The sequence below is a fragment of the Saccopteryx bilineata genome, chromosome 6, assembly GCF_036850765.1.
Source record: "Saccopteryx bilineata isolate mSacBil1 chromosome 6, mSacBil1_pri_phased_curated, whole genome shotgun sequence".
In the NCBI taxonomy this organism is placed as follows: Eukaryota; Metazoa; Chordata; class Mammalia; order Chiroptera; family Emballonuridae; genus Saccopteryx; species Saccopteryx bilineata.
The window spans coordinates 208,027,791-208,044,090 of NC_089495.1; the positions used below are offsets into that span (position 1 = coordinate 208,027,791).

General features: G+C 54.8%; 1 protein-coding gene across 6 annotated transcripts in view; it reads left to right on the top strand.

Annotated features, from left to right (window-relative positions):
* Positions 1-16,300, top strand: part of PTPRA (protein tyrosine phosphatase receptor type A) — an 82,780-nt gene that overhangs the window by 59,893 nt on the left and 6,587 nt on the right. For all 6 annotated transcript variants that reach the window (XM_066237086.1, XM_066237085.1, XM_066237088.1 and 3 more), the window contains 7 exons: positions 3,736-3,826; positions 6,132-6,208; positions 7,485-7,521; positions 11,411-11,508; positions 13,344-13,463; positions 14,527-14,693; positions 15,152-15,287. In XM_066237086.1, the coding sequence (XP_066093183.1) occupies positions 3,736-3,826; positions 6,132-6,208; positions 7,485-7,521; positions 11,411-11,508; positions 13,344-13,463; positions 14,527-14,693; positions 15,152-15,287 (726 nt within the window). The remainder of the gene's footprint in view (positions 1-3,735; positions 3,827-6,131; positions 6,209-7,484; positions 7,522-11,410; positions 11,509-13,343; positions 13,464-14,526; positions 14,694-15,151; positions 15,288-16,300) is intronic.

Genomic DNA, 16,300 nt, shown 5'->3' on the forward strand with positions numbered 1-16,300 from the left:
CAACCACAGGGAACACCCCAGGCAAATATTCAGAACATAATATTGGGGGAAAACCAAGTTACCACTTGATTATGATTCAGTTTTTATCAAAAAATAGATGGAACAATAAAACAGTATTGTGTAAGGATGTAATATATGGGATACAGATAAATTAAAGCAAGGTGATGACAAACAATTCCAAGTGAGAGGAGGAGAGTGTGTGACGAGGGAAGGGCCCGAAGGCAACTTCTAGAGCAGGGGCAGTCTACCTTTCTATACCTGCCGCCCACTGCTGTATCTCTGTGCGTAGTAACATTTTCTGACCACCCACCGGCTCCACAGTCATGGTGATTTATAAAGTAGGGAAGTAACTTTACTTTATAAAATTTATAAAGCAGAGTGACAGCAAGTTAAAGCATATAATAATAATAATAATAATAATAATAATTACTTACCAAGTACTTTATCTTGGATTTTCGCTGTTTGGCAGAATAAATCTTTATAAAACAACTTATTATAGTTAAATCTATCTTTTTATTTATATTTTGGTTGCTCCGCTACTGCCCACCATGAAAGCTGGAACACCCACTAGTGGGCGGTAGGGACCAGGTTGACCACCACTGTTCTAGGTTAAATCGTGTGAAGGAGATACTTTGCGTTTATATAGAAAAGTTGAATAACACTTTTTTAAAAACTTAGTTTAAAAAAAAATAACAACATATAGCCTTGCTTCCAGTAAGGACTCCATCAGGCGGTGAGATGGTCTTGGATGCCACCTAGTGTTCTGTGAGAATTTAGCATCTGCAGCCTCTAGTTCAGCGCTGCCTCCCAGCCCTGTGGGCCGGGTTCTCAGAGGAGAGGCTGACAGGAGTGGGATTCTCCTTGCCTTTCTCCCTGCCCACCTGGCTCCACGTTCTCCAGAGCAGGCCCTTTCCTGTCTCTTGTCAGACAGTGTCTCCTGATCTGTCACCACGTTCCTTGCAGGAGCCTTTGTGTGGCCTGAGACCTAGTTTTTCTCCACCGTGACTTGGGGAGCTGAGGGGGCTGATGGGACTCTGACGTGTAGTCATTATTACTGACTCTGAGGACGGTTTTCAGGTCTTGCCATCTCCCTTTGTTTGACAGTAGTTTCGATGAGGAAGGCACAGGGAAAGTCATGCCTCTGGGGTCGTTGTGAGGGCTTCGCGTACTTGTGTCTCACCCTGCCCTGACCCAGGGTGGAAGCCTGTGGAAGTCCAGCCTACCTGGTGCACTGGAATTCCAGTCTTAAGTAGGGTCTCTGGCCCACGTTCGGCAGTCCAGTACAGGACGCCCTTGTTTCCCCTTATGGATCGGCAACACAGGGGTGAAGGGAACTGCCTCTCAGTACAGTGACATGCAGACCTCCAGGCTTTCACCTCTGAAAGGAAGAGCGTGAGTCAGTGGAGGCAGATGGGCTTGGGGACTCGGACTCCCTTTATCTTGGGACCTTTTATTTTCTCCTGTTGCTTTCTTGCCTGTTCCCAGAAAACATATCTGCTCCTTTCTTAGAGCTCTTGCTTCCGTCTGGCAGGATTGCTTCCTTTTAGGCTGGCATTTCCTTTATTCAGTCTTTTAAAATTATTATTATCAACACTAGGAACCTAAGAGCTGCCCTTCATTCTGTCTCTTTCGCCCCCCAGTCTACATTCCCTTCATTCCATCTGAGGCCGGCAGCTCTGTCCGAGACTGGACGTGCCCGCATCTACTTCCTCGCCCCGGCGCCCTTCCGCCTGTCTGTTTTTGCCTGCCAGGCCATTTTCCATGTAGCCGCCAGGGTGGTTCTTCAACATGTGTATTGGGTTACAGTTTAAAAACCTTGACTGGCTTCCTCATGTACTTAAAATAAAATCCAAGCTCCCCATTGAAGGACCTGTGTGGAAATGTGTGAATGGACCGTACCAAGCTCATCCCCCACTTCCTGTCACCAGCCCCAGCAGCCACACTCGCCACGTGTGTTTTTCACTGACCTTTTCATTCTTCCCACAAACCAAGCCTTCTGCCTCTGAGTCACCGCGGGTGCCATTCAGTGCCTGGAATACTGTTCTCCGCACTCACCCTCCCTCACGGAGACCTCCTCCTTAATCTGAGTTTGGCACACTTTCTCCATAACCTTTTATTCTTTCATTGCATTTGTCATGGCATATAATTTTATAGCTATTTGTTTTATTTGTTTAATGTCGGTCTTTCTCCCACGAGTTGTTGTCTATGAGCAAGAACTGTGTATGTGACCGGCTCAGCGTGTTTGCTCTGTAGCTAGCCTGCCTGGTATTGAGTAGGGTAGGTACACAATACATATTTGTTGAAAGAATAAATGAAGAATAACACATGAACCGAGTTTACTTAACTCTTTCCCTGCTGCTGAATACTTAGGTGGTTTTCAGTTTTGAGTCATTCTAAACAATGATGAGCTAAATAATTTGAACAGGATAATTTTTATTTTTTTAGGCTGGATTCTCAGAAGCGGAGCTACACATTTTCAAGTAACTTAATAGAAAGGTTTCTAGGTTGGAAGTTTAAACCGTTTCTCTTTTTGCTTTTAGCCTTGACTATATGGAACATATAAGAAGAAAAACAGTTCAAGTAATAATGCTTAGCTTCCCGGTACTTTTTTTTTTTTTTTTTTGACAGAGAGAGAGTCAGAGAGAGGTATAGACAGACAGGAAGGGAGAGAGATGAGAAGCATCAATTCCTCGTTGCGGCACTTTAGTTGTTCATTGATTGCTTTCTCATATGTGCCTTGACGGGGGGGGGGCTACAGCAGACCAAGTGACCCCTGGCTCGAGCCAGCGACCTTGGGCTCAAGCTGATGAGCCTTGCTCAAACCAGATGAGCCCGCGCTCAAGCTGGCGACCTTGGGGTTTGAAACCCGGGTCCTCCACATCCAGTTTGACACTCTGTCCACTGTGCCACCGCTTGGTCAGGCCCCTAGTCCTTTTTAAAATTAGTTTATTAAACACTTATTCTGTGTCTGACATGAATCATCTTATTTATTCCCAATGGGGTAGATAGTCACATCCCAGTCTCACAGCCAGGGAAACTTGGGCCTAGAAAACTTGAGAGACTTGCTCAAGTTCAGACAGTCCAGACTAGCTCATGTTGAACCATCTGTGCTTGTCTGCACACCTGCTTAATACGCGTTTGCTTCAGAACTGCCGCATGGTCACTGTCTCCTCGCCCATCCCCTCTGCTTGCTAACTGCCGAGCCCATGAGAATGCCGGCCCTCCCAGCCACATGGCTGTCCTGGCTTTCTTGCCACACGGTGTGAGAGGCCGGGCCGCCAGGACCCTGTGCCAGGACCCTAGGGAGCATGTGGCAGCTAGCCCCCCCAGAGCCCCTGTGGGGGTCACTGAGACGTGGCTCGCCTTTGTCTGGTGGTCGGCGTGGGGATCAGCGGCCCAGCTCCTCAGTTCCACCCTCGCTCCTGGTAGCGGGCGCTCCCTCCTGACCCAGCACTGCGACAGGCCCCTGAGCACAGAGCAGTCGTGTAGAGAGCACGCTGCCCGGGGACGGGAAGGGTGCCCTGCTCCCCGGGGGTTCTGGGGGTGAACTTGAAGAAGCCTGCAGACCTGAGCGGAGAGGTGCCCTCGCTGAGTGAGGCCAGTAGCGTCCGCTTGGGTCCGTCGTCCCTTAGGGAAAGGTCCAGCCTGCTGCCCGGTCGGGTTCGGTGTAGCTGTTGGTGTGTCGGGCACTCTTCTCCTCAGTCACTAACTGCTCTGGTTTCTCTGACCTTTCAGGCTCTCCCCGCGTGTCCTATACAGGCCACCTGTGAAGCAGCCTCCAAGGAGGAAAACAAGGAAAAAAACCGATATGTGAACATCTTGCCTTGTGAGTTTTGTAGGGTTTCTTGGGACGTAGCTTGAAACTGCATTGCTAGCCAGCCAGTTCTAATGAGGCTGGACAGAATCTTGCAGTTGATCAGAGGAGGTTGGTAAGGAGAGTGAGTTGGTCTCTGTCCAGATGAAATTGCCTTTATGGCTCCCAAGGCGACCCCAGGTGCTCACACAGTCAGTTGGGGTGCTTAACCAGGTGTTTTGTGGCAGGCCTAAAGTTTCTAAAAGGTCAAGGGGAGCAATTTCACTTGGACCAGATAGGAAGTGGGTTGTTACAGTTTTTTGTGGTGCTCACTGCAAAGAAATTACAATGCAGAAGAATTCTCTGTATATAGCCCCTTCCCAGAGTGAGCCATTACTGACCAGCTGCTCTGCAGCCTAGCAGACATTTTTCTAGGCCAGTGGTCTCCAGAGTGGGATGAGAGAGTGAGGTGCCTGATACATGTCTTTTTTTTTTTTTTTTTTTCATTTTTCTGAAGCTGGAAACGGAGAGACAGTCAGACAGACTCCCGCATGCGCCCGACCGGGATCCACCCGGCACGCCCACCATGGGGCGACGCTCTGCCCACCAGGGGGGCGATGCTCTGCCCATCCTGGGTGTCGCCATGTTGCGACCAGAGCCACTCTAGCGCCTGAGGCAGAGGCCACAGAGCCATCCCCAGCGCCCGGGCCATCTTTTGCTCCAATGGAGCCTTGGCTGCGGGAGGGGAAGAGAGAGACAGAGAGGAAAGCGCGGCGGAGGGGTGGAGAAGCAAATGGGCGCTTCTCCTGTGTGCCCTGGCCGGGAATCGAACTCTGGTCCTCCGCACGCTAGGCTGACGCTCTACCGCTGAGCCAACCGGCCAGGGCTGATACATGTCTTATAGTATGTGTGCGTGATTCATTCTCTAGAAAACTTCTGGTATGTTTTTGAGTGTACAGTATATTAGAGATCACTATAGTAGGCATTTATAGATACTTAGATCTTACTTGTGTATGAATATGTATATATATTATATATTTAAATGTAATTGGTATACTGTGTACATTGCTCAGTCATTTTCTTTTAACAATATATAAGGTCTACTGGAAAGTTCTGTCCGTTTCTATCACAAGTTTCGACACATAAGCACATGTTTATTTGGCGCATGTGTGCCCTATTTTTATCACTTAATGTATGCACACTGACATAGCAAGTTAACTAAAACAAAGTTGATTCACGTTAGTCTTATGTGTGAAGCGATAGTGTACTCATGGCTACTGATAAAGTTCATTTACACCACTGTAATTTTTATGAATTTCAACAAGGAAGAAATGCTACAGAAGCATGTAGAAATTTATTGAACGTGTTTGGTGAAGGAATAATACCGACTATCACTTGTTTTTGTCCTTACAAAATTTTTTGAAGGGCAAAAAATTCAAAAATGAAGAAGATATCAAACAAGCACTGGTTCAATTTTTCGCATCAAAAGATAAAACATTTTTCCAAAATGAGATATACAAATTGCCCTCACACTGGTAAGAAATCATTAATAATAATGGCAATTATATTGTTTAATAAAGTTTATTTATTTTATTTATTTATTTATTGTATTTTTCTGAAGCTGGAAACAGGGAGAGACAGTCAGACAGACTCCCGCATGTGCCCGACCGGGATCCACCGGCACGCCCACCAGGGGCGATGCTCTGTCCCTCCGGGGCATCGCTTTGCCACGACCAGAGCCACTCTAGCGCCTGGGGCAGAGGCCAAGGAGCCATCCTCAGCGCCCGGGCCATCTTTGCTCCAATGGAGCCTTGGCTGTGGGAGGGGAAGAGAGAGACAGAGAGGAAGGGGGGGGGTGGAGAAGCAAATGGGCGCTTCTCCTATGTGCCCTGGCCAGGAATCGAACCCGGGTCCCCCGCACGCCAGGCCGACGCTCTACCGCTGAGCCAACCGGCCAGGGCTTAATAAAGTTTATTGACGGTAAGAAAAATTTGTATTTTGTTTTATTCCAAAAACGGACAGAACTTTCCGGTAGACCTTATATATTGTCAGTGCAGCTGTCAAACAAAAGTACTCTCTTCTTTATCAACTGCTTGCTATTCCGTATTGTGGACATACCCTAATTTATTTAACTGTCTCCTAATGATGGTTGAGATGTGTCCACATTTTTGTGGTTACAAATAGTGCAGCAGTGACATCTCCCTTCATGGGTGTCTCTGTACACATGGGCACAGATGTCTCATCTGGCCTGGTTGACTCAGGACCAGAGAGAAATAAAATTAGATTTAACTATTTTAGCATTAACTAACTAATATTAATTCTCGGGTTCCTTTCCCAGACGATCACTCTCGAGTCCACCTGACCCCGGTTGAAGGAGTTCCGGATTCTGATTACATCAACGCCTCGTTCATCAATGTAAGGGACTCGGCCTCCCTCTCCATCGCCTGGAAGGAGCGCTGGCCGCCTCTGCCGGCTCCTTCCCAGCCCCTTGTGAGGAGGACTGGTGGTCCTTTCAGGTTTTCCCTGAGGATGCTCATTTGTTTTTAAGTGACTGAAAATTTTTTTTCTAAGAAATCAAATAGATGGTTTTAAATGTGTTCTTACGTTTACGCTGTCATCATTCTAAGTCAACCTTATTGACTACAAGTGGTGCCACCACATCACGTAGCTCTGCTGGGGGGGGACAGGGCTCGCTCCTGGTGACAGGGCAGGAGGCCCTTTGGGGCTGGCTCCTTCAGCCGTGCCTTTGGCTGTTCACGGCCCACGGGCTCCAGTGAGAACGTAACAGTGACCTCTCGTGGAGCGTGGCTGTGATGTGGCTTAGCGTACTCTAAGAGTTTCTCGGTTTTAGTTCCGAGTTTAATACTGAAGCAGAATGCAGCATCCCGAGTGAAGGCTTCCTCAGTGTCCATCTTCTCACGATTAAAAACATCAGAGCTTAGAACTTACATTTTAACAGGCTTCCTGTTGCCGCCTCTAAATATGTCCATCTCGAGGCTCAGAGCTTCTGCCCAGCCCTGGCCAGAGCTGGAACGGGGAAGTGGCCTCCTCACTGCCTGTCCGCTGCTGTGGGAAAGGCAGAAGGGGGGTCTACAGCCCTTAAACCAAGTGATTCAGCCCCACGCTTAAACAGTGGGGTGGAAAGACGTGTAGCTGAACCAGTGAGGATGGAGGCTCTGTCTTACCCCCAGGCGCCTCGCTGCTTCTCCGGCCAGTGCTGGGGCCCAGAGCGCTAGGAGTTGGGCCGCCGCCCACCCACAGGTCAATCCCCAGAAGGTTCTGCGGGGGTGGGGGGGAGCATCACCAGGAAAATCACCTTTCGTCCTTCCTGGTGTGGGCCTAGCTTCATCCCCAGACCCACCACCTTGCTTCTCACCCATCACCTCTCAGACCCAGGTTGTCAGCCCAGGAAAGGCTCAGTGACAGTCTAGCCCAGGATTTGGCATCTGGCTATTCTTCGTTAATAATTTACTTCAAGAAGACTACCAAGTTCGTGTAATCTTTGTCATCTTTGAACCCTGTTATCCAGACTGAATCCCTTGGAAATATCTAGAATGAAAATTCTTGTTAACTGCCTGGACCTTTTCACCAGGGAGGCTTTGTTACGTGATTGGGAGTCCGGAGAATTTCGTTTCCAATCCAGTTTTGGTTTTCACTTTCTTTTTCTCCCCCACTCTCCCCTCCCCTGCAGGGCTACCAGGAAAAGAACAAGTTCATTGCTGCACAAGGTAAAGTCGTGGTGGCTCCTTACCCTCAGGCTTGTCAGTGGACTCGGAGGGGGCTCCGGTTACTTCTTCTCTGTGCCAAGTACAGAGTACATCGATCAGAATGTAGTAGCCTTTCTGCAATGATTGCTATTGGAAAAATGTAACCCCCTTCCAAGTTTGTAACTGAAGGCCTTGATCTGGATGACTTAGTTTCAGGGTCCTTTAAAAACAGTCCTTTTGTAAATGTGCATAAAAAGACTGGAGAAGGCTTGCATGCGTGTGCAAGGTGTGACAGGCCCTCTGTCTTAGGGCCCTTTGGGAATATGAGCTTCTAGCCAGGCTGCTAGAATCTGAATTGATAACCAGTGTCCAGAGAGAACTGGTCCCCTCACCGGGATCCAGCTGGGTCTTCCCCCCTGCTCAGGGGCCTGAGCTCTGGGGTTGCTTATAGAAGCGTGGTCCAGGGGCCCTCGGAGCAGGGCCAGTGCCACAGGGCTGCACCGGCTCAGCACACATCTGCTCACAGCCTGCTCCGCTCACACGCCTTTCTCCCTCTGGGTCCTGGCACAAGTGTTTTTATGTTCACAGCGTTGATCAGTGTAAACCTGTGTATTTAGTCACTCAGCAAATACTCCAGCAAATGAGCATTTTGGCAAGTGGCTGTGCTCTTCAATAGAGTAGCCAATAGCCACATGAGGCCATTTAAAATTTACAATTTCGTTAATTAAAATTAAAATTTTAAATTCATTTTCTCAGTTACACTCGTCACATTTTAAGTCACACTTAATAGCCACCTGTAGCTAGAGGCTTCGGTAATAGTGCAGATACAAACCACTTCCCTCGTTACAGGGAGGCCTGTTGGGCTGTCCCGTATAGACGCAGTAGAGATGTGAAGGGAAGGAGACATCAAGGTGAAGTCAGTTAGGGAAGGTCTCGGGTCCTGGTAACCTTGCCATCCCCCACTGGGGTCGGGAGCTGCCTGGCCAGGCCACCGGCCTCCCTCTGTAGCCTTCTTTCAACCCAGATCTCCTTGCTGAGGCCCAGGCCAGCCACCGCCTACTCAGTGATGGTGTTGGCATCAACAGCCATGCACCATCTTTTCCTCTCATTATTTGCTGTGGGCTTTGCTGGCACTCAAGTATTTGTTGAATTAGGTCTCCTGTGCCTTCCTGGCGGACTTTTTTCAGACTCCCTCCATCCTGAGCCTTTCCACGGCACTCACACTCCTTGAAACATGCCCGTTATTTCCTGGCATTCTCATACCTTGATTTTTCTCACTTTTCTGAATATTCTTTCCCTGGCTTTCACTCTTCATGCTGGCCCTTGAAGCTGGCTTCTCCCCGGGCGTGTGGCTGACCTGTCCTTGGAGGTCCATCTCTCTCCCACGCCCCGTCTCCTCTCCGCTCTCCTGCCTCTCCCTGCTCCTGAGTCTCCGTCCCGGGTGTTTATTCTGTGGGAGCATCAGGAACGCGAGGCCCCGGGTGCTCTCTGACCCTCCTCTCTCTCTGTTCTCGCGGAGAGCCCCCACTCAGGCTGCTGCCTCTCTCAGCCCTCCTGCGCCCCCTTTCCCCTGGAGGCCCGCCTGCTCCTTCAGCGCCCCCTTTCCCCTGGATGCCCGCCTGCTCCTCCTGTGCCCCCTTTCCCCTGGAGGCCCGCCTGCTCCTCCTGCGCCCCCTTTCCCCTGGAGGCCCGCCTGCTCCTCCTGCGCCCCCTTTCCCCTGGATGCCTGCCTGCTCCTCCTGCGCCCCCTTTCCCCTGGATGCCCGCCTGCTCCTCCTGTGCCCCCTTTCCCCTGGATGCCCGCCTGCTCCTCCTGCGCCCCCTTTCCCCTGGATGCCCGCCTGCTCCTCCTGTGCCCCCTTTCCCCTGGATGCCCGCCTGCTCCTTCAGCGCCCCCTTTCCCCTGGATGCCCGCCTGCTCCTTCAGCGCCCCCTTTCCCCTGGAGGCCCGCCTGCTCCTCCTGCGCCCCCTTTCCCCTGGAGGCCCGCCTGCTCCTCCTGCGCCCCCTTTCCCCTGGATGCCCGCCTGCTCCTCCTGTGCCCCCTTTCCCCTGGATGCCCGCCTGCTCCTCCTGCGCCCCCTTTCCCCTGGAGGCCCGCCTGCTCCTTCAGCGCCCACCCAGAAACAGCCCCCAGCAGCTCTCTTCCTGGGCTCTCGGTCGTCCGTGACTGGGACGCAGTCTGCCTGGCCCACCAGGCCGGATTGGGGGCCCTACAGATCTCCTGCCTGTCCTGTCGTCTAAGCAGGACCAGCCCTGTTCCTGTCTCCAGACCTGTCTTCTCTGACTCGCTCCCCGACCCCGTCTCTTCCTTCAGCTTTGAGCCTCTCTGCCCTCCCTCGCCTCTTGCATTCCTTCCGCCGGAATGGCCTTTCCTGATGCAAGACTTTGTCAGGACTCCGGGACTTTCCGTTATCTGTAGGACAAGCCGTTCTCAGCCCGGCCCCGCCCTTTATGTTCTGGTCCCTTCCCTGTCTTTCCAGCGCCATCTTCCTGCTTCACACAGGGTCTCACGGTGACCTCACTGGATGCCTTATGTCCCTGGACGGACGCCGCGAGCCCCCGCACCCCTGCCTGCAGTGCCTCCTCTCCCTGCACCCCCTAAGCTCCCGCCCGTGGGTCCACCCTAACATAGACATACAGGGCACCTCTTCCGGGGAGTGTGGGCCGACCTGCCGGGCAGCGGGACAGCTCCCTCCTGTCCATCTTCCCAGCACCTGGTCACGTCTATCACTGTTTTCATTTCTAAAGCTTTTTAAAAAGTTTTACCAAAGAGAAAACAAAATTTAAGAAAGTCGGAAGGTCTTTTACAAGGGTTATAAAAACAATGTCCTTCCCCCTTTCTCCCGTGCCGTTTCATCTGGCGTGGCCATTTTCACAGTGCCTCCTTCTTCAGTAGATGACAGTCTGTGTGGCCCTCCCACAGCTGCCGCTCCCGCAGTCACAGCGCCCTGTGCTCACGGGCCGCGCTCCATTCCCCCAGCAGAGCTATGTTACGCTACGGTGTGCAGACAAGGTGGCGTCTGCTGGTTACAGTGTTGTTCCTGACCAGTAGCATGACACCTGTAGCACGTAACGTGGTATGACTTTTGGGGTACCGTCTTTGGTTTTCCTCTTTTCCTGATAGTTAATGATTACCCATTTTTCCTACTCACTTTTTTATATACCTGGCATTGATTTTTTCCCAAAAAATTCTTCGCTAGAAGTATATGTTTTCTCTCAGTCACTTTAGATGCATGAGGCTTAATTTTTTTTTTTTTATCTTGGGATCCTCCTAGAACCTTCTTTCTAAGTTCCATTCTGGATTGCTGCCCCCTAGCGTCTGGCTCAGTTATCCTGAGCCTCCCCGTCACCAGCACCCGGGAGTCCCTGGGCCTCCCTTCCCCGTGCTCGTACCATTTCTCTCCTCTCGGCTCTCTCATTTGTGTTCAGAAATCTAGTGGCTTTCTGGGAGAGGCTTGGCAGGGTTTCTTGTGGGGGAGGTAAATTTTAAATTCCTGCCTGAGCAAGTCCCCTAACCGCCCTGGCTAACGACACCCGCTTCAGGGCATGGGGGGTGGGGGTGGGGGAGGAGTAGGCAAGATGTGAAGGCCTGAGCTCACTGTCCGGCCCGCAGTGGGGTGTCCAGCCAGCGCCACTTCCAGGCTCAGCTAGAGTATCCTCGGGAGGCATTGTTCGTGTCCTCTCTGTGTTTTGACGGCTTCCCACCCCTACGTCGCTTCCTGTGCAGTGCCTGGCATGTGCTTGGTGGGTACAGGGGAGTGTTCAGTTAGCAGGTGGGCGACAGCATCGGTGTGTTGGATACTCAGCGGGGTGTTGGGCCCAGGCTGCCAGCGTCAGGAGTGAGCATTCGGTTTCCCAGCAGCTCTTCCTCTCGCTGTGTGTTCTCATTTTCCTATCGGTGGTTTTAGGACCAAAAGAAGAAACGGTGAATGATTTCTGGAGGATGATCTGGGAACAAAACACAGCCACCATCGTCATGGTGACCAACCTGAAGGAGAGGAAGGAGGTGAGTGGAAAAGGAGGAGTTAGGTAGGAGGGCCCGGATGCAGGCGTGGCCAGCAGAGGCCTCTGAGCACACTGCGGTGGAGCCTGGGCTGCCCACCTCTATGGCTCCCTGCCAGTCATTCATCCACACAGCCCAGGCTGACATGCCCACCAGACTTTCCTGGGTGTCACAGGCCCCTGAGGACACCCAGGCTGCCTGTGGCATGTTCCCTGTGTCTGTGAGTCAGACAGTTCACCCCGGTTCCAGACAGCCTGGAAGAAAGACGGCTGTTGGCCAAGGAAGCATCCCCGGGGGGGCTGTTCTTCCCTGGCTTCTCTAGCCCCCCACCCCCCCGGAGTCCTGTCCCTCCTGAGTCAGCCGAGGAGCTCCATGGGCTGAGACCCTGCCAAGTACAAGAGCATCTGAGCCCTGGCCTGATCCTGCAGTCCTGCAGGCAGCCTTCTGACTGGTCCTTTTTGGGGGTTTTTTGTTTGATTGTTTTTTTAAGCTAGGGGGGCAGCACGAGAGAGACAGGAAGGGAGAGAGATGAGAAGTATCAACTCATACTTGCAGCACCTTAGTTGTTCATTGACTGCCTTTTTTTTTTTTTTTTTTGTATTTTTCTGAAGCTGGAAATGGGGAGAGACAGTCAGACAGACTCTCGCATGCGCCCACCCGGCACGCCCACCAGGGGCGATGCTCTGCCCCTCCAGGGCGTCGCTCTGCCGCGACCAGAGCCACTCTAGCGCCTGGGGCAGAGGCCAAGGAGCCATCCCCAGCGCCCGGGTCATCTTTGCTCCAATGGAGCCTTGGCTGCGGGAGGGGAAAAGAGAGACAGAGAGGAGGGGGTGGGGTGGAGAAGCAAATGGGCGCTTCTCCTATGTGCCCTGGCCGGGAATCAAACCTGGGTCCCCCGCACGCCAGGCTGACGCTCTACTGCTGAGCCAACCGGCCAGGGCCCATTGACTACTTTCTTATTTGTGCCTTGACTGTGGGGCTCCAGCCGAACCAGTGACCTTGGGCTCAAGCCAGTGACCATGGGGTCATGTCTATGATCCCACACTCAAGCCGGTGACCTTGCATTCAAGCAGGATGAGCCCACACTCAAGCTGGCGGCCTCAGGGTTTCGAACCTGTAACCTCAGCATCCCAGGTCAACACTCAGTCCACGCTGCACCACCGCTGGTCAGGCTGGACCTTCAGTTCTGTGGATGCCAAATCCGTGCGTGGCCAGCTCCTTCCCTGGGCCACAGCCAACACCAGTCCTGGTCTTGGACCATTCCCAGAGAGGAATCCCTCCCTGGTCATGACTTTTTCTCCAGGGTGGCCCTTGAGTCATCTTGGTCCCCACACTGGGGTGTTGGTGTATTGATCAGCAGCTCAGGGTTTTGGAGGGCTAGCACTAGGGCTGGGCTTTTGGGTCGTTTCTTACAACCAGACCTCTGGCTCTTGGAAGCTGTCCAAGGACCAGGCACTGGAGAAGACCTTGGCCCCTGTGGCAGGGGGTTTACAGTCTGTTTCACCTGGAAGCTTCCTCACAGCAGGTGGCTGGTTCCCGGGACTCAGGCAGGCTTGCCTGGAGAGTATGACCAGTTTGCCCTGAGTTGAGGGACTGGGTGGGAAAGAGCAAGGAGCATGGGGCAGGGGCTGTGCATCAGTTAGAGACGGTGCTGAGCAGGGTGGACGCTGAGGAACTTGAGAAGGAGCAGTAACACGAGTGAGTCTGCAGTTGGCGAGGTCAGAACAGGCGGGGTCTCCTGGTACCTCAGGCTGGGCCTGTGGTCCTCTCCTTCCAGCCCCTGCATCTGCCAGGGGTGGGAGGTCTGCGCTCAGGGACGTGTGTCTGTTCCTTTCCAGTGTAAATGCGCCCAGTACTGGCCTGACCAAGGCTGCTGGACCTATGGAAACATCCGTGTGTCGGTCGAGGATGTGACCGTCCTGGTGGACTACACCGTGCGGAAGTTCTGCATCCAGCAGGTACCACCTCTGCCTCCCTTCTCAGCTCTCGCTAGACCTGCTGACCAGTAAGAGGGCGGAATAGCTTGTGTCCCCCTTACAGGGTAGTCAGGAAAGCTGACTGTGTGTTGTGTCTGGACTCTGAAACCAGAGGCCTGGGCTCCCAGGGAACCTCTTTGTCAAAGCTGAGGAAGGAGCGGCCCTGGCCAGTTGGCTCAGCAGTTGAAAGTCCCAGCGTGTGGAAGTCCTGGGTTCAATTCCCGGCCAGGGCACACAGGAGAAGTGCCCATCTGCTTCTCCACCCCTCCCCCTCTCCTTCCTCTCTGTCCCCCCCCCCCCCCCACCACAGCCAAGGCTCCACTGGAGCAAAGTTGGCCCGGGCGCTGAGGATGGCTCCATGGCCTCAGCCTCAGGCACTAGAATGGCTCCAGTTGCAATGGAGCAACGTCCCAGATGGACAGAGCATCGCCCCCTGGTGGGCATGCTGGGTGGATCCTGGTCAGGTGCATGCGGGAGTCTGTCTCCCTGCCTCCCTGCTTCTCACTTTGGGAAAAAGAAAAAAAAAAAAGCTGAAGGAGGAGCATTTTCATGACGGGGAGAAACACTGTTACTGAACGGGAGTTCTGTGCCTTGGGTGTGAGCCATGTGCATCAGGAGTTGGTGCAGCCATCGGGGTGCTTGACTCACTGCTCCAGAGGCTCCTGACGACCAGGGTGTGCTAGGCCCTGGCCCTGCGAGCGACCCTGTGGCTGGAGCGGAGGTCTCAGTCAGCTGAGGGGGGCTGGTGCTGTGGGAAGGGGATCACAGAGCCAGGAGACTGGCATTTTAGTTCTGACCTTGCCCTTTAGGAATTCTGGGACCTTGACCAGGTCACTTAACTTAGTTCTGAGTTTCAGACTCGGCATCTGTAGGCTGAGAGTAACAGTCAGTAGCCGGCCCACTGGGGTTCTCCTTACTTGGGTGCACTCCCACTTCCCACCGTCTCTGACAGTCACAGTCGGCCCCGACCCCAAGCCTCATGCTCCCACCCTCGGCTGTCCACCCACCTGGGGGTCGGGCTAACGCAGGATCTCCTCCCCTGCAGGTGGGCGATGTGACCAACAGGAAGCCACAGCGCCTCATCACCCAGTTCCACTTCACCAGCTGGCCAGACTTTGGGGTGCCTTTCACCCCGATTGGCATGCTCAAGTTCCTCAAGAAGGTGAAGGCCTGTAACCCTCAGTATGCAGGGGCCATCGTGGTCCACTGCAGGTCAGTGTGGCTTGACCCTTGGCTTCCCACTCAGGCTCCGTCTGTGCCCGTGGCTAGCGCGGGGGAAAGCACAGGCCTGGCTGAGGAGGCCGGCGTGGAGCAGACGAGCGGTCAGTCCCGGGCCAGCAGCCGAGACCACGCGGCTTCTGGTGCGGGTGGTGGTTCCTTAGGGAGGAGGGAAGGCAGTCCTCCGGACGGGCGGGGAGACCCTGCTGTGAAGCAGAGGCAGCAGGTGCGGCTGCCTGTGCCCTGGGAACTCTCTGGCCCTTCTCAGCGTCTTGGTCTCCAGTCCTGATGGCTGGAGGCAAGGGGCCAGGGCACGGCGGGTCTCCGGTTCCCTGAAGACCCTGCGTCTGCCCCGCTGAGAATTAGAACTGGGAGCCTGCAGCCAGAGCCCTGGCCTGTGTTCCCACGCGGCATGCTGGCCAGCCTGGTAACACCCTGCTCTCTGGCTACAGTGCAGGTGTCGGGAGGACAGGTACCTTTGTCGTCATTGATGCCATGCTGGACATGATGCACACGGAGCGCAAGGTGGACGTGTACGGCTTTGTGAGCCGGATCCGGGCCCAGCGCTGCCAGATGGTGCAAACAGATGTGAGTGATTTGTGGGGGAGCGGGGTTGGGGGGCGCTCCAGGACCAGCACCCCCGAGGGGTTTGTGGGGGAGCGGGGGGGGCGCTTAGGGACCAGCACCCCCGAGGTGTTTGCGGGGAAGCGGGGGGGGGGGGCGCTCCGGGACCAGCACCCCCAAGGGGTTTGCGGAGGAGCAGGGGGGGGGCGCTCCGGGACCAGCACCCCGAGGGGTTTGTGGGGGAGCGGGGGGGGGAGCTCCGGGACCACCCCGAGGGGTTTGTGGGGGAGCGGGGGGGGGGCGCTCCGGGACCAGCACCCCGAGGGGTTTGCGGAGGAGCGGGGGGGGGGGGGAGCTCCGGGACCACCCCGAGGGGTTTGTGGGGGAGCGGGGGGGGGGCGCTCCGGGACCAGCACCCCCGAGGGGTTTGTGGGGGAGCGAGGGGGGGGCGCTCTGGGACCAGCACCCCCGAGGGGCTTGTGGGGGAGCGGGGGGGGGGGGCGCTCCGGGACCAGCACCCTGAGGGGTTTGCGGAGGAGCGGGGGCGGGGGAGCTCCGGGACCAGCACCCCGAGGGGTTTGTGGGGGAGCGGGGGGGGGGGCGCTCCGGGACCAGCACCCCCGAGGGGTTTGTGGGGGAGCGGGGGGTGCGCTCTGGGACCAGCACCCCCGAGGGGCTTGTGGGGGAGCGGGGGGGGGGGCGCTCCGGGACCAGCACCCTGAGGGGTTTGCGGAGGAGCGGGGGCGGGGGAGCTCCGGGATCAGCACCCCGAGGGGTTTGTGGGGGAGCGGGGGGGGCGCTCCGGGACCAGCACCCCCGAGGGGTTTGTGGGGGAGCGGGGGGGGGGGCGCTCCGGGACCAGCACCCCTGAGGGGTTTGTGGGGGAGCGGGGGGGGGGCGCTCCGGGACCAGCACCCCCGAGGGGTTTGTGGGGGAGTGGGGGGGGTGCTCCGGGACCAGCACCCCCGAGGGGTTTGTGGAGGAGCAGGGGGGGCACTCCGGGGCCAGCCCCCCGAGGGGTTTGTGGGGGAGCGGGG